Source organism: Vitis vinifera, chromosome 10 (assembly GCF_030704535.1).
Source record: "Vitis vinifera cultivar Pinot Noir 40024 chromosome 10, ASM3070453v1".
Classification (NCBI taxonomy): Eukaryota; Viridiplantae; Streptophyta; class Magnoliopsida; order Vitales; family Vitaceae; genus Vitis; species Vitis vinifera.
The window spans coordinates 17310980-17337910 of record NC_081814.1 but is presented as its reverse complement, the minus strand read 5'-3'; the positions used below and the strand labels follow the sequence as shown (position 1 = coordinate 17337910).

At 37.3% G+C, this 26931-nt stretch overlaps 1 protein-coding gene across 1 annotated transcript; it reads left to right on the top strand.

The window, feature by feature from the left end:
* The first annotated feature begins 4506 nt into the window (after positions 1–4506).
* Positions 4507–26244, top strand: LOC104880584 (proline-rich receptor-like protein kinase PERK2). The gene is made up of 3 exons (XM_010657582.1): positions 4507–4873; positions 5609–5844; positions 25900–26244. Exons 1-3 carry the CDS (start codon positions 4507–4509, stop codon positions 26242–26244), a joined length of 948 nt encoding a protein of 315 aa, XP_010655884.1.
* The last annotated feature ends 687 nt before the right edge of the window (positions 26245–26931 follow it).

The following is a 26931-nucleotide window of genomic DNA, read 5'->3' as shown; positions in this document are numbered from 1 at the left end:
TGAGTGCTATCATCCAGAGTAAGTCCCCAGTTAAGTATAAAGACCCGGGATGTCCCACCATATCAGTCAACATTGGAGGGACACATGTGGAAAAAGCTTTATTAGATTTGGGAGCAAGTGTGAATTTGCTCCCATACTCTGTTTATAAACAACTGGGACTTGGAGGATTAAAGCCTACAACCATGACCCTCTCTTTAGCTGATAGGTCAGTCAAAATCCCAAGGGGTGTGATAGAGGATGTTCTAATTCAAGTGGACAAATTCTACTATCCTGTGGATTTTGTGGTGCTTGATACTGATTCCTCTGTCAAAGAAGAAAATTATGTGCCAATCATCCTAGGGAGGCCTTTTCTAGCTACCTCAAATGCCATCGTTAACTGTAGGAATGGGGTGATGCAGCTCACATTTGGAAACATGACTTTGGAAGTAAACATATTCCACTTATGTAAGAGGCATCTTTACCCTGAAGAGGAAGAAGGATTTGAGGAAGTATGCTTGATCAACACTTTGGTTGAAGAGCACTGCGACAAGAGTTTAGAGGAGAGCTTGAATGAAAACCTGGAAGTCCTTGAAGATGGGTTCCCTGAACCCTCTGATGTGCTAGCCATTATGTCTCCTTGGAGGAGACGGGAAGAGATCTTACCACTGTTCAACCAGGAAAACTCACAAGGAGTTGCTGTGGAGGACCCTCCAAAGCTTATTTTAAAGCCACTTCCTGTGGAGTTGAAGTATGCATACTTGGAGGATGATGAAAAATGTCCAGTAGTGGTTGCCTCAACCCTCACTAGTGATCAAGAGGATAGTCTTTTAGGAGTCCTCAGAAAATGTAAGAAAGCCATTGGATGGAAAATTTCTGATCTGAAAGGGATTAGCCCTTTGGTTTGCACCCATCATATTTATATGGAGGATGATGCAAAACCAGTGAGGCAACCCCAAAGGAGACTGAATCCTCACATGAAAGAGGTGGTGAGGAGTGAAGTTTTGAAGCTACTTCAAGCTGGGATCATCTATCCCATTTCAGACAGCTTGTGGGTGAGTCCCACCCAAGTAGTCCCAAAGAAATCTGGAATCACTGTGATCCAGAATGAGAAAGGGGAAGAAGTCTCTACACGTCCTACTTCAGGATGGAGGGTGTGTATAGACTATAGGAGGTTGAATTCAGTAACTAGGAAGGACCATTTTCCACTGCCTTTCATGGACCAAGTCCTTGAGAGAGTCTCAGGACATCCTTTCTATTGTTTTCTAGATGGTTATTCAGGGTACTTCCAAATAGAAATTGATTTGGAAGATCAAGAGAAAACAACCTTCACTTGTCCCTTTGGTACTTTTGCATATAGGAGAATGCCCTTTGGTCTATGTAATGCTCCTGCAACTTTCCAAAGATGCATGCTAAGCATCTTCAGTGACATGGTCGAACGCATCATGGAAGTTTTCATGGATGACATCACTGTATATGGAAGTTCTTATGGGGAGTGTTTGATGCATTTAGAAGCTGTTCTCCATAGATGTATAGAGAAAGACCTAGTGCTAAATTGGGAGAAGTGCCACTTTATGGTACAAAAAGGAATTGTCTTAGGACATATCATCTCCAAAAATGGCATTGAGGTAGATAAGGCAAAGGTGGAACTTATTGTTAAGTTGCCACCTCCCACAAATGTTAAAGGAATTAGGCAATTCCTTGGACATGCAGGATTCTACAGGAGGTTTATTAAGGATTTCTCAAAAATCTCAAAACCTCTGTGTGAGCTTTTGGTAAAGGATGCCAAATTTGTGTGGGATGAGAAGTGTCAGAGAAGTTTTGAGGAATTGAAGCAATTCCTCACAACTGCACCAATAGTGAGAGCCCCAAATTGGAAATTACCTTTTGAGGTAATGTGTGATTCAAGTGATCTTGCTATGGGGGCTGTTTTAGGGCAAAGAGAAGATGGAAAGCCCTATGTGATCTATTATGCAAGCAGAACTTTGAATGAGGCTCAAAAGAACTACACAACTACTGAGAAGGAGTTGTTGGCTGTAGTTTTTGCCTTGGATAAGTTTCGTGCTTATTTGGTAGGGTCCTCCATAGTGGTGTTCACTGACCATTCTGCTTTGAAGTACTTGCTAACCAAGCAGGATGCCAAGGCAAGATTGATAAGATGGATTCTTTTGCTCCAAGAATTCAATCTCCAAATTAGGGATAAAAAGGGGGTAGAAAATGTGGTAGCTGACCACTTGTCCAGACTAGTGATATCACATGACTCACATGGTCTACCTATCAATGATGACTTCCCTGAGGAGTCTCTCATGTCAGTAGATGTAGCTCCATGGTATTCTCACATTGCAAACTTTTTGGTTACTGGAGAAGTACCAAGTGAGTGGAGTGCTCAAGACAAGAGGCATTTCTTGGCTAAGATCCATGCCTATTATTGGGAGGAACCTTTTCTTTTCAAATATTGTGCAGATCAAATTATAAGGAAATGTGTTCCTGAGCAAGAGCAATCGGGAATTCTCTCCCATTGCCATGACAGTGCTTGTGGAGGTCATTTTGCCTCTCAGAAAACAGCAATGAAAGTGATCCAATCAGGCTTCTGGTGGCCCTCTCTTTTCAAGGATGCCCATACTATGTGTAAGGCATGTGATCGGTGTCAAAGGCTTGGTAAGCTAACACGCCGAAATATGATGCCCTTGAACCCCATCTTAATAGTGGATATCTTTGATGTCTGGGGTATAGACTTTATGGGACCATTTCCAATGTCATTTGGACATTCCTACATCTTGGTAGGAGTGGATTATGTCTCTAAGTGGGTAGAAGCAATCCCATGTAGGAGCAATGATCATAAGGTGGTACTTAAATTCCTCAAGGACAACATCTTTGCAAGATTTGGAGTGCCAAAGGCCATTATAAGTGACGGGGGAACCCACTTTTGCAATAAACCTTTTGAGACTCTTCTAGCCAAATATGGGGTTAAGCACAAGGTAGCTACACCTTATCACCCTCAAACTAGTGGCCAAGTTGAGTTAGCCAACCGTGAGATCAAGAATATATTGATGAAGGTGGTCAATGTGAATAGGAAGGATTGGTCTATCAAGCTCCTGGATTCCTTATGGGCTTATAGGACCGCTTACAAGACCATTCTAGGAATGTCTCCCTATCGCCTTGTTTATGGCAAAGCGTGTCACCTTCCAGTGGAAATTGAGTATAAAGCATGGTGGGCAATCAAAAAGCTCAACATGGATTTGTCAAGAGTCGGGTTAAAGAGATGTTTAGATTTGAATGAATTAGAGGAATTGAGGAATGATGCATACCTCAATTCAAAAATTGCGAAAGCAAGATTGAAAAAATGGCATGATCAGTTGGTAAATCAGAAGAATTTTACCAAAGGACAAAAAGTTTTGCTTTATGACTCTAAACTTCATCTCTTTCCAGGTAAATTGAAATCAAGGTGGACGGGTCCTTTCATAATTCATGAAGTGCATCCCAACGGAGTGGTGGAAATATTCAATCCCATAGGCAATCAAACCTTCAAAGTCAATGGCCATCGTCTCAAGCCATTTATAGAGCCTTACAATACAGACAAGGAGGAGATCAACCTCCTTGAACCACCACAACTTTGAGGAAAAACAGGGTATCATGGGCTAAAGAAGTCCATGAATTTTTTGTTATAGTTTTATAGTTATATTAGTATTTTTATTTCTTTATATTTTAATTTTTCTTTAATCTTAGTTTATTTTGTCTTAATTCAAGTCAATTTTCATGATAAATTTCAGAAAAAAAATCATGAAAGGTGAGGAGAGCTCTTCAAAAGTAGAACAGGGGAGTAAAACCAAGGAAGCAGAGCACCCAATTTCAAGGTGCCAAAATTTTCGCACACCTGATTTCAAGGTGCGAAAATTTCGCACACCCCAAAACCAAGGTGCGAAATCCTTGGGCCAAAAGAAGTCATTTTCGCACACCCCTACCTCAAGGTGCGAAATCAATTTCAAGGTGCGAAATCCCTTTTCAAGGTGCGAATTTCCTAAAAACCAATTTCGCACACCACTGTGGAAGGTGCGAAAATTTTCGCACTGTGCGAAATCCTCTCCTGGCACACGTGTGCCAATTTCGCACACCTCAAGCTGATTTTCGCACTGTGCGAAATAGTGTGCGAAAATTTCGCACACCACTATTCAAGGTGCGAAAATTTCGCACACCCCCTTTTAACGTGCGAAATCATCAGCAAAAAGGGTGCCATTTTCGCACACCCAATTCCAATGTGCGAAATGGACAGACCAAGGTGCGAAAATTTCGCACGGTAAAATTTTAAGTTCTAAAAATTTAAAACCGACTTTTAAATTAAAATTTTACCCCCGAAATTGTGCCTAACGTCCAAAAACGACTTTTCGGTTGCCTTGGAAAATTTTAAACATAAAAACCCCCCAAACCCCATTCATATATAAGCCCTTGAAGCCCAGGAACTTAACAGTCTCTCCCGCGCACAAGCTAAGACACCTCTGGAATCCCGAAGACCCACCTCCCTTCATTTCGGCCATGGCAAAGACCAGAGGAGGCCATTCCGCCTCCCCGTCCTCACCGACACCTCGACCACAGCGAGCCGCCATGGGAGCCGCACCTTCACCTCCCGTTCAGGCCCCGACCATTCCCCCATCTGAGGGGGAAGCTCCTTCTCAGCGCCGATACCCCACCCGGAGGCCACCCGCAGACCCTGTGCCACCAGTCCAACAGGCCACGAGCCCTGTTTCTCGGTCCCCTGCGAAAAGGTCCAGGTTCTCGGATCCTGGAGAGCCATCCCACGCACCTCAGCCACAACCAGCTACAGAGGAACCTCGGATTCCAGTCGACATGCCTCCCGAGGCCGTTATCAGGCGTCCCATGATAGCTGGACCGCCGATTGAGGGTAACTTGGATTGCAGAGATAGACCATTCCACTCTGAGACCTACTTTGACATAGAGGCCCTCAGACAGCAGCCAGAGCTCAGAGATTCATTCAGACTGCTGCAGAGGTATCACATGGAGCATCTTCTCACTCCTAGGCAATTCTACTATCCCAGAGTAGTTTTAGATTTTTATCAATCTATGACTACTCGAGGTCTCCGCAATCCTACCCTCATCCAGTTTACTATAGACGGACGTCAGGGCGCCATTGGAGCTCGTCACATTGCTGAGGCCCTCCATATACCTTATGAGCCCGTATTTCAGGCAGATTTCAGGGAGTGGTCCTCATTCTCTCAGAGTGACATGGTCCGCATTTTGTCCAGGGGGACTTCTACAGCCTCGGTATTGACCAGGAGAGAGCTTCCATCTGGGATGCTCCTCATTGATGTGCTCCTGCGTGCCAACCTATTCCCCCTTCAGCATAAGGTTCAGAGGAGAGGAGCTATACTTGAGGCATTATTCAGGATTTCTGAGGGCTATTTCTTCGGCCCTCATCATTTGATTATGACTTCTCTTCTTCATTTTGAAGAGAAAGTCCATCAGAAGAAGCTTCAGAGGGCAGATGGCATCCCATTACTATTTCCGAGGCTCCTCTGCCAGATTTTAGAGCACCTGGGCTATCCTGAAGAGCCCCGTCTTGAGAGGCGCCGCCATTGCCAAGAGGACTTCTCTCTCGACAAATGGCATCACTTGGTAGCCTACTTTGCACCTCAGGGAGCCCCAACTGTACATGCACCTCCAGAGCTACCCCGAGTTGAGCAGATACCTCAGGCCCAGCAGGATGAGATTCTCACAGAGACACCACCTCCTGCCCCAGCAGCACACCCCTCAGTGCACATGCCCGAGGCTATACATTCTACCTCCCCTATCACTCAGGGTGCTCCACCAACAGCGCCAGCTACCCCAGCACCTCCTCCTCCATCTGAGCCCACTGTCACCATTTCTCTTACAGAATTCAGAGGCTTAGAGCGTTCATTGCGGACACTGAGCATTGCTCAGGATTCTATTATCCACCAGATGGCCACTATTCGGACACACCAGGATCAGATCATCGCTACTCAGGCCCAGCATACCACGATCCTTCATCAGATTCAGCAGCATCTGAGTATGCAGACCCCTCTTGGGCATGATAGGTCTGCACCATCCGAGCCTCTAGTCCCAGATGAGGAGAGCTTGCCAGCTGAGCAGCCTATACCAGAGGAGGAGATCAGAGCAGAGCCATCACATGACCCCACTCATATCTGATCTTTTTATGTTTTACTTTTTATTTTAGACTTGTAAATCCCATCTTTTGCATGTGTTATAAATTGGGATTGGAAATAGTACTTGAAATCATACATTGTATATTTCTTTTTCAAGTTATATATATATATATATATATATATATATATCCTTTTTGATTATATTCCCTTTTCTCATTACTCTTTTGTCTTTGGAATATGTGGTTTAAGGTACTCCATACCTCTTTTATACTCAGACTTTGTCTCACTCAGGAGGTACCACTTCCTCCCTTTATTTTTAATCGCTTTTGAAACATTGGGGACAATGTTCAACTTGGTTGGGGGGGGAGAATTGAGAAAGGAAGTTTTGTTGTCAATATTAAGTTATTTTGGTATTTTAGTTAATTTTTGCTTAAATTTTAAATTTTTTTAAAGTTTTTTGAATCATTCTCTCTGGTTGTTAAAGATAATTCTTCAAAAATAAAATAGGATAAGTCGAGTTTTAACTTAATTATTTAAGTCTTAGAGTTTGTTTTATGCTTTCAAAGTTGATAATCTATTGAAGCCTCTTTGATTTTGAACTTTCTTCTTCCATTTCGAGCTTTACACACACTGTGCACATTAGATCCCGGATTTAAGATGTAAAACTTTCTCACTTTCTAAGCTTAGGAAAATTTTGACTTGGTTTATTACTTAACCTCTTTTTAATAGTGTTGGGACACCTCATAAAGACCAATGAGTCTTAGAAAAAGACCAATGAGTCTTAGAAAAAGAAAAAGAGAATAAGCTTCTATTCTTTCCTTGAAACCTAAGTATGATCCGAAGGGGTGGCGAAAGCCTTTAAAACCCGATGCCCTAAACCTTAATTGGTTGGGAGTCATCGATCCTCTGCTTGCTACATGGGTGAATTGGTTAAGTTTAGTAAGTAAAAAGAATTGCGAATAAGAAGGTGCGTTCTTAACCTATTAAGAGTTGGTTAATGTTACCAATATCCGAGAAAAGCTTAGGTTGGAGGGTGAGGATAGTTGTATATACTATATCCGGAAGCTAATTTCATTAACACTTAGCTTATTATGGAAGAGTTTGATTTGAAACCTCGAGAGTAGAGATTCTTTTGATACTTAATTGCATAATCTCCACTCTTTGTACTTTTTGTTTAAGTTTAAGCTTTGATAACTCCTATTGCATTTTGAATCTTCATATCTTTAGTTCACCAGGTGAGATGTGTTTGGATATCAGTCATGCCACTCAATTATTTTTTGGAATGAATTGCATGACCTCTTTTATATATATTATTACGTTTGCTTAGTTTTTCTCTCCTTAATTGCTAAGGGACTAGCAATATGTCGGTTGGGGGGAGTGATTACTACTCAAAACATGCTATTTTGTAGCTTGTAATTAGCTCTTTTAAACACCATTGAGTAGTAATTATTACCTTTTAACCCAATTAGCATGATAGGAGCCCTTGCAATCGTTTCTAACAATTGTGTTAAGTTTTGGTGCTTTTTGATAGCTTTATGCTCGCCAAAGCAATTTAAGAATGAGGGAGAGCTATTTATAGTTCAGGGCAAAGCTTTTGAAAGCTTAAATTTATGAAGAAATCAAGCTATGGAGCCTCATAATCCTTTGCCTTAATCGTTCAAAGTTTACAAGGGAGAAACAATGGAGAAGAAGAAAACAGGGGATGAAAACAGGGGACACAGCTGCAGTCTTTTAGTGCACTTTTGGAGCACTTCCCAAAGTCCATTCTTTACATTCTATATACCATTTCGAAGCTCAGAAAGTCAAGAATCCAATGGTTCAAACCACGTATGATTTGGAGCTGAAATGAGGAAGATATGGACTTCGGAAGACAACTGCATCAAGCTGAGGGACAATTTCGCACACCACTGTTTAAGGTGCGAAATCCTCAGTCCACTGTGCGAAATTTTCGCACACCTCAAACCAACATGCGAAATTGGAACTCAGCGTGCGAAAATTGGATATTTTTGCCGACTCTTTTTCTTCTGATATTTTTGTGTTTAAATTTCCATTTTCTCCTTGTATTCAACCAACCATGTAATTCCTTAGCTAGGAAGTATCCAAGGAAGGGTAAAACTACCTTCCTATATAAATTCTCTTGTAATCACTGAATATATATCTTCGTCGGGGAGTTTTCTCCAAGAGACCAACTATTGTAAATTTGTTACTTAGTGAAATACAGAGATCTCTTTTGCTTTTATTTTCTCTCTTCTATTTTCTATTCTCTTGCAAGCCAAACACCCTCGGAGGATGTTTTCCCAGAGGATGAGAGGCTAAACAACAGTTTCTTGGATTAAAGGAAGCTAGGTGAAAAGTCCAGATTAAAAGGTGGAAAGTTTCCGTGCATTAAATTCAGGTAGTTGGAGTCCATAAATGGCTTTTAAAGCCAAGGTTTTGCCTTAAATCCCTTCGAATCACTTTGACTGGCCAATACATGGTAAGCTTAAGGTCTCTGTGGATGCTTATTGCTAGATCCATATCAGTCCATTAGTTATCATGTACGAGCCATTGGAAAGTGATTCAAGGTGATAGCCCATAGTGTCTTAAGCCATTAATGGACCTTGACTACCATCTCTAGTGACTTTTTATGGATTAAAACTTCATTGTCAAACCTATACCGGTTCGGGAAATAACTATAGGTTAAATCCCCAATGCGAGGAGAAAAATCCGGAATTTTCCACTTTGCATCTGGAACTTGAACCTAGCAACCTTTATCTCCGAGAGACTTTCTTTCTTCCACTTTTTACTTAGTTCTATGTGAGTTTAGTTTAAATCACCACTTTCAAAACAATTTTATTTTCTTTTAAACTCTAAGTTTTTGATAAAGGAAATCATTAAATTCAATTCATAATCATGAGTATATCACTGGTAGAGTGAAAACCCATCCCTGAGTTCGACCCTAGAACTGCTATACTATAGTAGCTTTGCTACGCCAGTATAAGGTCATAGGATTTATAAATATTTTTGATTAAAAGACCCGACTGGGCATGAATCAGTAGCAAATATCGGGACGCACTAAGGATCATTTCGCAAGTGAAAATGATGTCTGCGAGATTTCGCAGAGGCACAAAAAGGGCTGCGAAATCACTTCGTAGCAAACGGCTAATCTCGCGGCGCTGTGAAGTTGGCTTTCAGCTTGCGGTGTTCGACTTCCAACGTGTCACATATATCGGGAAACTTCAGGAGGAATTCCACAGCACTGTGCAAAAAGGCTGTGAAATCATCTCGCAACAAAAGGGTGATTTCGCAGCGCTGTGCAAAATTCTTCCTTCAGCTTGGAGTGATCGGCTTGCAATGGTTGTAACTCCTTCATTTCAACTCCAAATTGCACACCGTTTGAAGAATTGGATTGTTGACTTCCTGAGCTTCGAAATGACATATAGCATGTATAAATTGGACTTCAGGAAGTGCTCCAAAAGTGGCTGACATGACTGTCATCAAGAATATGCTTCATGACAGATTTCTCTTTGCTTCTTCTCCTTACATTCCGGATTTACTCATGGCAGCAGAGGACTTCAAAGCTTTAGTTCTTCACGTTTCTGAGCTTCAAATTGCTTTGCCAAAGATTCCACATAACTCTCCTCAATCTCGGATTGCTTTGGTGATAAAAAAGGCTATCAAAACACCAAAACTTAACACATATTGATTAGAAGTGCTTGCAAAGGTCCTTAATATGTTAATTGGGTTAAAAGACAATAACTACTACTCAAAAGTGTTTAAAAGAGTTAATTACAAGCTATGAAATAACACTTTTTGAGTAGTAATCAATTACTACTCAAAAAGAGCATATTTTAGATAATAATTCTCATGAGTTTCACATCTTTTAAGTAGTAATTATGCCTAAAACACTCAATTAACATGTTTTTGCCCTTGCAAGAGTTACTAACAAGTTTTATGAAGTTTTGGAGTCATTTCAAGGTATGATTTTGATAAATTGGTGACAAAGGAGATGAATCAAATTGAAAAAAACAAATAAAGTTGATGATGATCCAAATGCATAATGAAAGAAGCAATGCAATCGGTTTGGATTGGGATTTGGAGCTTAATTGAAGGTGGTGGAGATGGATTAAAAATGAAGAAATGGGAGAAATTGCAAGGAGGAGTCGGAAAAGCATGTTTTTCAATTTCGCATGACCATGCAAAATTTTCGCATAGTCATACGAAATGAAACAAAATAGGCTTGGCTGCAGCACATAAGGGAAATGTGAAAAGTGATTTCGCACAGTCATGCGAAACACTCCAGCAAAACGAAAATGCAGCTAATGGACTTTCTACTTCGCACCATCATGCGAAATTGCTAGGGGCTCGTGCGAAAATGCATTTATCCAGATTCCTTGATGAAGAAGCCTCCGAAAGACCTCTTAGATGATGCCAAATGTCCACTTGACCTTGGCCTATAAATAGAAACATGATTGACTCATTTAAAGACTTTTTGATATATTTTCTAATTGTAGAACTTTTCATACTTCTTCTCTCTATATAATTCTCCACTTTCCTTAAATTTCTCTTATTTTATCGATAGCCAAACATGTCTTGTGAGATCAAATCTCCAAGCATGAGTGGCTAAATCTCGTTTTTCTCGGAGGAGAGAGGATCTAGAGGCAAGATCTATGGTGAATTAGAGAATTGAGCTTGAATTGCAAAGGTAATTTGATCCAATTGATTGATTAATTGAAATTTGGGGATTTTTCTCTTCAAATTGTCTTGGATGATTACTACAATGCAAGCTAGGTAGATTCATCAAATTCTTAATGCTAGATTTGATGAGATTGAATAGTTGCATAGTGTGAATCATTGGAAGATAATTTAAGATGAATTGAATTTATGATTCAAATTGATCTCTTGGATTAGATTACCTGATTTGAAGAGAAATTAGATCTAGATCTAAAGCTAAATCAAAAATCGGTTTAGATGAAAATTTAGGTTTTCAATTTAACTTGATGAAAATTAGATCTTAACACCTATTCACCCTGGAAATCGCTCTCTAGAAAATCCTAACTCCGAGAATCTCACATCTTATTAATTTTCTTCTCTTTTACACTTTATTTTCCTTTCAATTTGAATACATTGTTATCTTGAGATTTTATCATGCAATTTCAAGTCAATTTCACTTGATCACAATCATTTCTTATCATCTCATTCAAGCCTTAATTACCGAGAATAATCCATCCTTGTGGACGATACCTAAATACCACTATACTACTGTAGTTTGTACTAAAACCACTTTTTGATCGAGTACAAATTGCTATAGAATAGTGAATTAGGTTATAAATTTTGTTTTGATCCAATAAACGACAAAATCCGAGCGATCAATTACTTGATAACCTTATTGATTCCGTGCCCAATTGGTGTCTTAGCTGATTCGTGTCCAGCTGGTGCTCCTTGATTGAGGGAGTAATCAACAAAATTTATAACCTATAACACCATATACTAGGGTAGCAAAGACAAAGCTACTATAGTATAGCGGCTCTAGGATCATTCACTGGGAAGGATTAACAAGCTATCAATGATACCAATTCCAAGTGAATTGGTTTTTTTCATTTCATGGTTAGCTTAAGAAGTAAAACACAAACTTTGATTGGTAAAGGTTTAGACTTAAACTAACTAACATAACAGAAGTTTGGAATAATTTAGGAAGAAAAACATTCCTTGGAGAATTAGGTTCACTGGGGTGGTTCCTCATGCAAAAGACACGACTCTGGTCAGATGGTTCATTTCCTCGCGTTAGAGATTCAACATATAGTCAATTCTCTAACCGGTGTTGTACAGAGACTCCTTCAATTAGATTTCACTTTAATTCTCTCACTGATGCAGCTTGCAATGGTTTAAGCCTCTCACTAAGCCTTAACCATTCAAGGTGATCTTTAACCTTGGATTACCCGTCAAAAGCTCGCAAGAGATAACTAATGGATGTCTCCTTGGAGTCCAAAAGCTTACCAAGTGTTGGCAATTCTAGAAAATCCTACCTTAAAGTCACCTCTCCCAGAGGCTTGCAAGGGGTAAACTAGTGCATTTCCATGGTTGGAAATCACTTGCTTTACCAAGTGTTGGCCCAGGTGACTTTAAGGTGTTTTAAGTTAACTAAAAACATAGAAATCATTAAAGGATTTCACTTCCTCTTCATTAATAGCTAAAACCACAAAGCTTTGCATTCTTGCACTTGGAACCTTCCCCAGCAACCTTAGCTCCAAGGAACTAGAGGTTTAGTTACTCATTCTCTGGGGAAAACTCCTCAGAGAATTCATAACTTAGTAAGAAAATGAAAATACAAAGTGAGAAGGTAAGGCAATAGAAAGAACTGAACTTTACTTGCTTACCCAAACTTTTACGGAAGGAACTCCTCTCTGAGAACAGGCTCTCGAGAGGTATATATAAAAACATAATTTAAAACTAATTATTACATAGATATTTAGTCTTTTTACTAACTTAAAAACTAAGGAATCATGTAATTGGTGGCTTACAAGGAGTATTTTGGGATTTAGACAACAAAAATCTAATGGAAAATATCTCCCAATGTCGGTAGCACATATCGAGAGGCTTCAGGAACCATTTCGCAAGAGAAAAATGGTGTCTGCGAGATTTCGCAGACACTCAAGAGGGCTGCGAAATCATTTCGCAACAACAAGCTAAACTCGCAGGGCTGTGAAGTTGGCTTCCACCTTGAGGTTCCAAGCTTCCTTCTCGCGGTATATGTCGGGCAACTTCAGAAGGAGATACATCACACTGTACAAAAAGGCTGCGGAATCACTTCGTAACAAAAGGGTGATTTCGCAACACTTTGCAAAATGCTTCCTTCAGCTCGGAGTGATTGGCTTGTAATGGCTGCAACTTCTTCGTTTCAACTCCGAATTGCACAAAGTTTAAAGCATTGGATTGTTGACTTCCTGATCTTTGAAATGGTATATAGCATGCATCATTTGGACTTCAGAAAGTGCTCCAAAAGTGACTGCTACGACTATCATCAAGAATATGCTTCATGGCAGATTCTCTTTACTTTTTCTCCTTGCAATCCGGATTTACTCTTGGAAAATGACTTCTAAGCTTTACCTAAGATTCCTCATAGCTCTCCTCAGTCTTGACTTGCTTTGGTGATCAAAATACTAACAAAAACACCAAAACTTACACAAAGTGATCAAAATTGCTTTCAAGGGTCCTTAACATGCCAATTGAGTTAAAAGGCCAAAACTACTACTCAAAAGTGTTTAAAAGGATTAATTATAGGCTATCAAATAACACTTTTTGAGTAGTAATCACTTATGTCATGACTCACTATAGGTCCCATTAGTATGTAACCATACACATTAGTTCACTTTCCTGATAACTAAGACTAGTCATCCCTCTAATTAGGAATAGTACATTATAGCCTTTAATAGGTTACCTAGGCCCACATACTAGCTATGAACAAATCATCCACTTGTAAAGAACTCATGACTTGGATCTTTCATGCAATTCCTAATGTACTCAAGTCATGTACAATACAAGAGATACATGCTAGAATGCTTACAAAGTATAATACATGGAATGAAGATAAATAAAAGTGAAACAATAACTTTATTAACAAATAATAAACTCCAAAGTTTATTACATCATATCATGCTTTTAAGGGTTCAATCCGAACAAGGTTATGACGTAATCTAAAGAACCAAGGAACCACCAAAAGGGTAAACACAATGAGAGGAAATACCATCATATACGTTATTGTAGAGAGACAATGTAGTTATGGAGAAAATACCTTTTATCGAGGACCTGATAGATCTTTTCACCAAGAATTTGTTGAGTATAGTCTTTGATGGTCATGAGGATAACATAGATGTCAAATGTATTCCTAAGATGCTTTGAGAGTTAGTGTGAGATTGTTGGGATAGAGTTCTTAAAAGCATTACATAATGTAACAATAAATAGATGTCATTATTATTTATAATATGATTTTGGTTTTTAATTTACTATATTTTCCATGCATTATCCATGATAAGTATTTGGGCCTTACATCACTTGCGTTTCATATGAATTAGGTACATTAGAAGTTGCAAGAGAGATCTAAGTGATTATGGGTTCCTTGCAAAAAGATGAGAAGTTTATAGTTGGTTTTTGGATTTAGGCAATCCATTTGAGGATGTAGCGCACCACCTCCTAATTGGAGGGATGACTTGTCTTAGTCATCAAAATGAACTCCCATGGTGAATGAACTAGTATGTATGGTTACATATTGGACTAAACTTATGGTGAGTCATGATATTGGCTATCAAGTAGTCATGACTTCACTAAGTTACTATGTTACATGAGCTCTCAACCTTAAGAAAATATTGATCTAGTGTTGAGCTCTTTAGTAACTTTGACCTATGGGAGAGATCTTGAGGTGGTCATATATTCCCTATTGATTGGGTCACTAATGATTAAGGTTGGTGACAACAAGTATCCTCAACATAGGTGACAATTTTTCTTTATTGTCCAAAATACTAAGCTTTACATAGCAATCGATGTGGCTAAGAAAAACTAAAGAAAGAGTTACTATGGCTTTTGTAGTATTCCAAGTATCATCCTTAGGGATTAACATATAAGTATTTGTCAAATTAGGTCAACAAATTCACTTTTGCCAAGTTCTTTCAATTAAGAAAAATATGGTGGGAATGAATTGAATGGAAATTAATATATTAAAAGAATCCTTAGAATTAAAATATGTAAAGTGAATGATTTTTAATTCAAATAATCAAGATTTAGGAGATAAAAAAATTCAACTCTAAGGGTACATCTTCAAGTGAAACAAAGGTATATAATTTAACTAGTCAACGGGAAATCAAAACATATGGTCTTATGAGGTCAACCTAAGTCTTGTTCCTTATAGTTGAGTCTTGCCCTAACTTTTATTATTTTATTCCATAATTGAACTAGTCAACGGGAAATCAAAACATATGGTCTTATGAGGTCAACCTAAGTTTTGTTCTTTATAGTTGAGTCATGCCCTAAATTTTATTATTTTATTCCATTTTAAATTACTTGATAGATGAATGGATGTGAAATCTAAGTATAGATATGATATCTTAGGCTTTTACCACACCACGTAGATTTGACTTAGAGAACTATTAATAAAGAATTACTAAGAATACCTAGTATTAAGGAATAAGAGATTGTAACAACTCCAAAATCAAACAAACCTTTGAGGGTATCTTGTTCTTGATACTATTACCTTAACTTTTCATTCAATTTATTATTAGGTCATGCTTCAACCTTTGATTTCCTTTATATCTAACCATAGGTTTTCATGCTTCATCCTTTAAAAATAGCCTTTTAGCTTTGCATGGGTGTACTATCACTCGTAAAGCTATTAGAAAAAGATAAAAACTCATGCTTGAGAATTCAAAAAATCTATACTAAATTCATTTATAAAAAAGTAAAAGAAAACAAACTCAGAATATTCCTCTATCTTCTCTTTAGAAATTTTTTCAACAACCTTATAACAAAAAAAATTGCATTTTTATGGTTTAGATCAAAACCTTACATGAGGTATGTTCTTGTGGCTACTTATTCCATAGAAATTCATTAAAAGATAGCTAAAAGTAAATAAAAATAAACTTCAAAATGTTTGGGTCCCATCATAGGCTAAAGAAGTGACAAAAAAGTGCCTAAATTTGAAAATTCGTAGGTCATGTTGAGTTAGAGTAGTGCATGTCAAATAGATTTCGACATGAATTTCGATGAGGTAAGTTAGTAATTTCAACATGAAGTACTATTGTAGACCTTCCATTTTTCCTCATAGCACATGCCATCATACTTATTACTCCTTGCCTTACGCCTTTGTGTAGTACTCACATAGGTTTCCCTTGGAGGGAATCTTGGATCATCAAGTTCCTTATCGCAGGTTCATGTTAGGTTCATGAATAACTTCCAAGGGCTCTAGATCTTGGCAACAAAAGAAAAAAACAATACAATTTTTAATATCAAGATCTAGAAGAACAATGTTATAAAAAACTTTACTTTGGATTTGGTTGTTCCCAAATCGTTTCCACATGTGAAGTGTAGTTTCAAATTAGCTAAAAACCTCATAAACTTAACATCTTCCACCTGAAAACTCTTGCTTGATCTTGGCACTTAATCGGTGGAGAAGAAGAGAAGGTAGAGCCTATGACTCTCTCTTTTCTCTGAAAGTGGAAGACAACTCTCTTAGAAGCCTTAATCCCTAAGGAGGTATTTACAGGGTTCTCTACTAGGTGTAAGTGACTTAAGCCCATTAGCCCAAAATGAATTCTAATTGATTAATTAGCCTCACAAAGCCATTTAATTAATCAATTAGCCTAATCCAAAGATTTTGTTCACTAACCCTCGCACAACCTTACGTAATTATCAAAACACACTTATGCACAAAAGTGAACCTAGAGCCAATCCAACCCTTATAAACCTTGTCATCAAGGTATATGAGCTTGAGTAGGGACCACTTGGACCCAAAGGAGTACTAGATCCCTCATAGTCTAATTTTGAAGTGGATTCAACATTCCACTATAGAGAATTAACTACTCATATCCTATAAAAATAACAACGAGATGAAATCTAGATTTGTGACCTCCTATCCATTACATGTAAACTCTCCATTACATATAAACTCTCTATGAACTAGTGTCCATAATCTAATAAGGTAGTGCTATCACCTATCAAAATTAGCTCTTTAAGCCTTGAGTTACAAATTTCATTTATTATGTGATCAATTGACATACTGTACCTTCAAAAAGCATATGTCAATTTTCCACTAAAGGAAAAACTATGACCATAGTATTCTAGATCACATGTCTTTCGAATCATCTAAGAGGATACATTGTCTTAATCCCCAATTGCATGAGATATCATGGTGTCTCTATTGAGAATACTTGTGCAACTCTTAATTGTTAGTATATAACCCTTAAAAGTATGACATAATGTAATAAACATGTGGATTATTATTATTATTTAATAAGGTTTTAGTTCACTTTTATCTGTTTTATTTCCATGCATTATATCTTGTAAGCACTTTAACCTGCATTTTTTTGTATTGTATATGACTTAGGTGCATTAGAAATTTCATAAAAAATTCAAGTTACGAGTTCGTTGCAAATAGATGACTAGTTCACAATTAGTTCGTGGGTCTATGCAACCTATTGGAGGTTGTAGTGCTCTACCTCCTAATTAGAGGGGTGGTTGATCTTGGCTATTGGGATGAGTTTTCCATGGTGAGTGCACTAGTGTGTATGGCTACACATTGAATAGGACTTATGGTGAGTCATGGCGTAAGACTATCAAGTAGTCATGACTTCACCAAGTTGCGTAATTGTATTGTCTCTCAACCTTAAGAGAATATTGAGATTAGGGTGAGATAGTAAGTAGATCATATATTCCCTATGGATTAGGTCATTTTTAATGAAAGCTAGTAGCAATAGGCATTCTCAATAGAGGCACCCTGATATCTCATGGGGTTGAGATAGAATGTCCCATTGGGTGATCCTGAGGAGGTGTGCTCATGTAAACTATGACTATAATAGTTCTTTAAGTAGAACCTGACATTAGCTATTGAAGAACTAAGACATGTCAGTTGAACACATAATAGGAAGATCTGTAACTTAAGGATAGTAAAAGTAGTCTTGAAAGCCTGATCGCTTTCACCTTATTAAACTATGGACAATAATTTATGGGGAGGCTGAATGCAATGGATAGTAGGTCATAGACTCGAGCATATGGTGTCTCGTTGTTATTTACATATATAAGATACTAGTAAGATGTTGAATCAACTTAAGAATTGTGATTCGTGCCCAGTTGGGTATTTTAATAAAAAATATTTATAAATCCTATGACCTCATACTAGCGTAGCAAAACTACTATAGTATAGCAGCTCTAGGGTCGAACTCTAGGATGGGTTTTCACTCTACCAGTGATAGACTCAAGATTAGAAATTGAATCTGATGATTTCCTTTGTCAAAAACTTAAAGTTTAAAAGAAAATAAAATTTGTTTTGAAAGTGGTGTTAGAAACTAAACTAACATAGAACTAGGTAAAAATGGAAGAAAGAAAGTCTCCTGGAGCTAAAGGTTGCTAGGATCAAGTTCAGAATGCAAAGTGGGAAATTCCGGATTTTTCTCCTCGCATTGGGGACAACAACATAAAGGATGGTTGTTTCCCGAACCGGTATAGGTTTAACAATGAAGTTTAATCCATAAAAAGTCAATAGAAATGGTAGTCAAGTCCCATTAATGGCTTTAGACACTATGGGTCTTCACCTTGAGCCACTTTCCAATGGCTCGTACATGATAACTAATGGTCTTATGTGGATCTAGCAATAAGTATCCACAGAGACTTAAAAGCTTATCATGTATTGGCCATTCAAAGTGATTCTAAGGGATTTAAAGCAAAACTTTAGATTTAAAAGCCATTTATGAACTCCAACTACCTGTATTTAATGCACGAGAGTTTTCCACTTTTGCATCTGGACTTTTCACCTAGCTTCCTTCACTCCAAGAAACCAAAGGTTTAGCCTCTCATCCTCTGGGAAAACATCCTCAGAGGTTGTTTGGCTTCCAAGAAAAAGAAAATAGAAGAGAGAAAAGGAAAGCAAAGAGAACTCTGTATATTTCCCCGAGAGGAAAATTTCACTAAGTGTAAAATATACAATATATCTTTCGAGAGATGATTTCCACCCCTCTTATAATCTTTACAAAGCAAAGCCTGTGATTGGCTAATTACAAGGATAAGAAAGGAATTTACATCAAAAAAAAAAAAAAAAAACACAAAAGAAAAGATCTCATGTGGAGTCGGCAGAACAGAGGAGATTTCGCACCAAAGTCGCATGAACAATACATGGTGCGAAATTCGCACTTGCATGGGCTGGTGGTGCGAAATCGCACTTGCATGGGCTGGTGGTGCGAAATTCGCACTAGCATGGGCTGGTGCGAAATTCGCCATTTTGAGCTCCTTATACAAATGGAAATATACAACTATAGGTACTTGATTTGTCCGCAATTCCAAGCCGGTTCCGAATATGAGATTCTTGAAAGGTGATTTTGCACGATGAACAAAATAGAGCCTCCCAAAGTGACAATGCATGGCTACAAAAACTGCTTCTTTCCTCTGTTTTTCTTCTTTGCTTCTCTCCTTTACTTGGTTTGTCTTAATGAACCAAAAAGCTGTCAAAACACTAAAACTAGCCACAAATATGATTAGAAGTCATTGCTAGGTCCTTAACATGCCAATTGGAATAAAAGTGGAGAACTACTGCACAAAAGTGCTTAAAACATAATGAATTAAAGGCGCAAAATAGCACTTTTTGGGTAGTAATCAAATTGGATTCAAAGGAAGTTAGTACTTTTATGGGTTCTAGTGGTCTCCACTTTGAGCTTATATATGCCTTATTGGTATGGGTTATGAGGGGTTAGATTGGTTTTAGGTTCAGTTTTGTGCTTAAAAGCGTTTTGGTAACTATGTAAGGTTGCGTAGGGGTAAGTGAACAAGGTCTCTAGATTGGGATAATTGATTAATTAATATGTCATGTTGGGTTAATTAATTAATTAAGGCCATTTTAGGCAAGATTAAGTAACTCAAGTCCTCAATAGGCACTTAAGCTTAGCGGGGAACCTGATAAATACCCTATTAAATGTTGGTGTTTCCACAACTTTTTCTAGAGACTCATTTTCCACCTTTAGAGAGAGAGTCGACCATAACCTTAACATCATGTTCCATCCCCATCATAAATGTATCAAGATTGAAGTTCGAATTGGGTGAAAGACTATGGGTTTATGAGACTTTTGTGACTTCATTTTTCATCTTTACCGCATGGATCTGATTTGGGAACATACAAATCTAAGTTATGTTTTTCATTAGCTCTTTTTGAATTCATATTAAGCTTAAAAATGCATTTTTTTTTTTTTGTGGATAAGATTTAGAAAATGTTAGAATGGTTGAGCTTGTTCCTAACCTAATCCGGGCTTAGGAAGGAGAGATCTAGGGTTTTCCCATTACCAATGCACCTAAGTCATGTACAATGTAAGAGATATGAATGTGTATGCTTATATAACCAATTAACACATATGGGATAATAATTGGGAAACCAAGAAACATAGATAAATAAATTTATAAATGAATCTCAATCTGTTACATCATGTCATGTTTTTAGGGCTTAATTCCAACACTCTTTCTATTTTTTTGTTCATTGTACTCTTTGGTGGTCTATATGTTACTTGGCTTTGGCATTGACTTTTGAGCCACTCCTAGAGACTTTTTGTAAGGGGTTTTGGATCCATATATGACTAGCAGTACCTTATAAGTCCTCAAAGTTTTGGTGTGATCAAAGTTCAGATAGGCTTCATCGGCGTGATTGGAACTTGTTTTTGACTTGTTTTGGTATGTGTCGTTAACTCAATTAGTAGAAGTCAACTGGTCAACTAGTTGCAATAAGTTCAATTGCTTCCTCAATTCGATTGATTAGGTTTTCCTTTTTTGGCCCTCATTTCAACCTTTTTTTGAGACTTGTCTTTCTTACTTTTCTTTAAGAGTTCCTAAGGCTAGTTTAGGAGCATTTTTATGGGCTTTAAACTTAGGTTATTGTTTGTTTGGGTTTAGGTTTGTTTTTAAAGAGAATTTGGGCCTTAGTGGAGTTGATGACAAGTTTCAAAATCTCTACTCTTCTTTGCTTTATAAAAAAAGGTCTTAGAGCTAATTTTTCATTAGCACTTTTTGAATCCATATTAAGCTTAAAAATGATTTTTTTTTTTTTTTTTTTTTTTGTGGATAGGATTTAGAAAAGGCTAGAATGGTCAAGCCTGTTCCTAACCTAATTTGAGTTTCGGAAAGAGAGATCTAGGGTTTTCCCATTACCAATGCACCTAAATCATGTACAATGTAAGAGATATGAACGTGTATGCTTAGATAACCAATTAAAACATATAGGATAATAAATGGGAAACCAAGAAACATAGATAAATAAATTTATAAGTGAATCTCAATCTGTTACATCATGTCATGCGTTTAGGGCTTAATCCCAACACTCTTTTTATTTTTTTTGTTCATTGTACTTTTTGGTGGTCTGTATGTTACTCAGATTTGGCATTGACTTTTGAGCTACTTCTAGAGACTTTTTATAAGGGGTTTTGGATCCATATATGACTAGCAGTACCTTACAAGTCCTCAAAGTTTTGGTGTGATCGAAGCTCATATAGACTTCATCGACATGATTGGAACTTGTTTTTGACTTGTTTTGGTATGTGATGTTAACTAAATTAGTAGAAGTCAACTGGTCAATCAGTTGCAAAAAGTTCAATTGGTTCCTCGATCTGGTTGATTAGGTTTTCCTTTTTTGGGCCTCATTTCAACATTTTTTTGAGACTTGTCTTTCTTACTTTTCTTTAAGGGTTCCCAAGGCTAGTTTAGGAGCAATTTTATGGGCTTTAAACTTAGGTTATTGTTTGTTTGGGCTTAGGTTTGTTTTTAAAGAGAATTTGGGCCTTAGTGGAGTTGATGACAAGTTTCAAAATCTCTATTATTCTTTGTCTTATAAAAATAGGTCTTAGAGCTAATTTTTGGAGGACTTCTTGTAAACTCTCCATTTAGTGCTTGTAGCACATGTTATTCATCATATGTGGTACCCCTTGCCTTGCGCCTTCATGTAGTAGGCATGTAGAGTCTTTTTTTGGTTATCTCTTTATTATGCTTGTTGGTGGTCTGCCTGTTACTTAGCTTTGACACCAACTCTTAAGCCACTTTGAAGACTTTTTAAAGGGAGTTTTTAGATTCGTAGCATGACTTTAGCGACACCTTAGGTTTTCCTAAAGTTTAGGTGCGTTCAAAGCCTGTATGGGCTCTTTTTGTGCAACTTGGGAGCTTTTTAAGTCAATCGATCAAGGGAAACTAGCTCAACCGATTCAATTGGTTGGAATCGGCTCAACCAATTTCTTTGACTGATTAGTCGAGATTTTAAGATTTTGCCCCAAATTCGACATTTTTTCGAGGCATAGCTTTTTCACCCTTCTTTAAGGGTTCCTAAGGTTCGTTTTAGAGAGTTTTTATAAGTAATGCCTCTGGTTATTGTCTCATTGGGTTTAGGTTTGGATTTAAAGAGAATTAAGTCTTAGTGAAAATGATGGCAACTGTCAAATTTTTTACTATTCCTTACTCTATAAAAAAAGGTTTTGAGACTCATTTTCAGGGGATTCTCTTTGCATATTTTGAGAGAAAATTATCAAATTTTAGATAGAGAGGAATTGGAAGCTTGGCTTGAAGGAGGATTGGAAGCTTGATAAAAGGTAATTATTTCACTTGTGAGAAAGAATCTTGGTAAGTTTAGCTTGATCTCATTTTCTTCTAATTTTTAGTTTATTTTCATTTTCTTTTGATTTTTGAGATGATAGGTGCATTTGGTGTGGATATTGAAAGGCCACATGCTTGTTAGATATTTGTTCTTTATTTTTAGAATTTCTTCTTTTCTAACATTGATCAGCTTGATTACTTTAGAAAAGGCTTGATCTTTTGATTATTTTGTTGCTCAATAGTTTTTTAAGTATTACTTGTATTAGTTTTGTTTTTTTTCCTAGTTATTTTCCTCCATTTTGACACGCATTGACTTAATCATGATGTGATACTTATTTGAATTTGAAATCCTTGATTTTCTTTTACTTAATCTTTTTGGGATTTCATTTTTTTTAAATAGTTTTTGGAAACTTGGTGATTGATTTTAAAAGAAAACGTAAGAGCCACAAAGTGTTTGATACTTTGCCAAAGAGACTTTTTATAGAAAAGACCCTTTAGAGTTTCTTTTTATTCTTTTAGTTTTCTTTGCAAATCTAGTTGTACAACCTTATTTTCAAATCCTTTTATTTATTTATTTATTGAATTTCACGTATCTTTCAATGGCCAATTTTGTGGCTAAAGGCCAAGTCCCTTACTATGGACTTTGATCTTACCATGATGCTTAAAAATATAGATAGTTGCTCTCTTTGTTTTTTAGATTTTCAAAAGCTTTTCTAAACTCATCTTTAAGAACCATTTTTAGCCATATATATATATATATATATATATATATATATATATATATATATATTTATGGTCATTAGGGGCTTGGGATTATTGTCATTTTATGGTCATTAATGGCTACTACTAGATTTGACAAACATGGTTTGGATTTACATGGAAGCATACATTTTTATGGATGATTTCATGTACATTTCAATCATTTTTTTCTCTCCATATGTAAGTGTTAATTTAGCCCTCCATGCTTCTTATGAGCTTAAACCCATACTCATTTAAGGGCTCACTTACTTAACCTACATCACTCATTTTTACCAACTTGATTTTCAAGTTTTATTACTTTTGGGAACATGGACTAAGCTTGCAAATCTTAGATTATTGGGATTATTATCTCCAACCCCTATAAAGTTTTTCCCATGTTCATTAGAAGTTTGAGGTGTAGATTATGTTGGGATTGAGCCCAAGAAAGCATGACTTGATGTAACAGTTTGAGATATATTTATAAATTATTTATTTATGTTTTTTTGTTTCCTTTTTTCTCTTTTGCATTAATTGGATATATGAGCATACAAACTCAGTGCATTAAGAGTTGCTCAAAGTACACAAGTCATGGGTTCCTTGTAAGTAGATAAGTTGTTTGCAGTCAATTCATGAATTTGGGCAATCCAGTAGAAACTATAGTGCACTACCTCATAATTACAAGGATGACTTGTTTTGGTTGTCGGAATGTTTTCCCATGATGGGTCAACTAGTGTTTTTGATGCACACCAGACAAGACCTATGATGAATCATGACATAAGGCTATTGGTTGTTGTGATTCACCAAGCTATTATACTACATGCACTCTCAACCTTAAGATGATATTGAGTTTGTGCAAATGTTAACAGGAGGCTTTGACCCACGAGTGAGACCCTAAGGTGGTCATATATCCTTATGGATTAGGTTATTGTTGATGAAGGTTTGTGGCAACAGGTATTACCAACAGAGGTAGAAGGAAATCTTCTAGGATCGAGACAATATATCCCATTAAGGATCCAAAAGATGTGTAATCTAGAAGACTATGACCATAACATTTTCTTTTATGGAAATTTGACATATGCTCCTTAAAAACAGAGTTTGTTAATTGATAACATAATAAGTGAGATCTGTAACTTAAGGATTGGAAAGGTAATCTTGATAAGTGATAACACTACTTTGTAATATTACATACACCAGTTCATGGGGAGTTTACATATAATAGATAGTAGGTCACGGACCCAAGCTTCATCTCATTGTTATGTACATAGGGTACTAAGTGTAGTTGATTCTCTTTAGTGAAATGTTGAATCAACTTTAGAATTGAAGTTTGAGGAAACCAATACTCTTATGGGTCATAGTGGCCCTTGCTCTGATCTTATATACCAAAATGACATAGTTTATGAGGGTTGGATTGACTCTAGGTTCACTCTTATGCTTAAGAGCGTTTTGGTAATCACACAAGGTTGCATAGGGAATAGTAAACAAATTCTTTGGATTGGGTTAATTGGATGACATTGTGTGGTTAATTAATCAATTAAAATCTATTTTGGGCTAGATTAAGTGATCTAAGCCTTAGTAGGCTCAAGTCACTTAAGGCTAGTAGAGGAACTCTATAAATACCCTTTTAAGGGTTATGACTGCCATAAACTTCGAGAGACAATTGTCTTCCATCTCTAGTAAGAGAGCCTAGGAATCCTTCTATAGGCCCTCCATTTTAACCCTTCAACACATGTCTTTAAGTGCTCTTTCAATACTCCATAGTAGTCCCTTGGCGGCCCATAGCTACTCATACAACTTACCATTTTTAAGCTATCTCAAAGACTTTGGTTGAAGGATTTATCTAACCCCATTGTGACTCTAGGTAGCCCTAATTTAGACTTAGGCTTTTCCTTTATTTTTAGGATAGCTTTTAAGTTCACTTTTAGGATAACACACTTAGGCACGTTTAGGTCACTTAGACAATGTCCTAATCACTTTAGGTCACTTAGACAATGTCCTAATCACTTTAGGTCACTTAGGCCCACTTAGGTACACTTGGCCCATTAGACATTTTTAGCATGACTTGTATGACTTGCATGGTTGCATGGCTTGTGTAGGCTACTTCGACATTTGGTTGCATGTGATATATATTCATAAAGTTTCATTTTGCTTTTAATCACAAAGTTTACTTTTAATTTTAGATTTACATAAATTTTACTTTTGATTACACAAAATTTAATTTTCAATTACATAAAATCTTCTTTCAATTAAAAAAAAAAAACTCAAAGTGGAATTTCATCACACCAAGTAGGAGTTTCTGTAGGCGTGTCTCAAGAATATATGAAAACATGCATGCGATGAAGCTTTTTTGGAGAAGTCTTTAGAAGGGATGATTCGGTGTGAAAAACACGTGAACATGGGAACATGCACACCATGCTTGAGAATGAGTGACAACTGGAGTTCCAGTGACTTCTGATGTTGGTATAAAAAGGAGCCACAACACCGACAATAGGACTTTTGGGCATTTCTTAAGGAGAGCAAATTCTGCATAGAAAAAAGCAAGTTCATAATTGCTAGTGTAGTTCACCACTATCAAAGCTTACTGGTTCGTCAGTGGAGTTCATCATTGCCGAAGTAGTTCGGCACCGTTGAAGCTTGCTGGTTCGTTTATAGAGAGTCATCACCGCCATTAGAGTTCATTGTCATCAGAGAGCAATATTCATCATAGCCATTAGAGTTCATTATCATCGGAAAGCAATATTCATCACAACCATTGCAGTCCATTGACAATGAGAAAGGATCATCAGATGAGGGAGATGTAGAGTCCAGATATGAGATTAGGAACCGATTGAATTTCCGATCCTTGGTGCATAATGAACCTACTACTGTTAAATCGAAGTTCTCGCCTGCGAGCAAGTCGGATAAATCCAATGACGTCGGATTGTCTGTGAGTTATAGTGTTGGAACCGACGAAATATCCAATCTGAAAATTGTTGCACAACATCGAGATTTATCCGAATTTGTTGCATCACTTAAGGATTACTTCGACAAGGCTTCATCAGTTGGTGAATGCGTTTCTGAGATGCTTAAAACTGGTAGATCTCAGATCGATCAAAGCTTTTGACTATTGAAGAAAACTGTGTATCATTCAAGTGGCGTATTGAGTAACTTGAGCTTAACTTGGACCTCCAAGCTGTCTTTGGCGGTTAAATACTAGCTTGACGTCGGTTTGCTCTTTGAATTGGGCAGTCTAAATAGCCTTTCCTTTACCTTAGACCAGCTATTCACATGAGAGAAGAGGAAGAGTCCTTGTTCGTTGATCTCAGTGAGTTGTTGAAGTGTTCATTGGTTTTCTAGTGAAGCGTGCGTTACAATGTAGATGCTTTATTGTGTGGCGGTATAGGATAAGGCCCCTGCAACTTCCAACTCGGTCACTCCAATCAACAACTGATATTGTAATTACCAAGATTTGATCACTTACCAAACAAGACATGGGCTGCATTCTTGAGGAAATCTCCAAGTAAGCCACGCATATATGCACTTCCCATATCCACATGCATTAAAAAAGGAAACATAATATTCCATAGAAGGAGTGGGTTGCCATATAAATAAAAATATAAGAACAGGGAAAATAGGACTCCTGGAGGGTATGCACAAATTTTGGAGAGTAGTAGAGGACTTCAGACAACAAATTGGGTAGCCACTTTGACGCACCAAGAGAGGATTTTTCTCCACAAATCAAAAGGAAGGACTAACACACATGAGAAAGCTCTCTCCATAACATAGGTTAGTTTCAATAGAGCATTTTTTT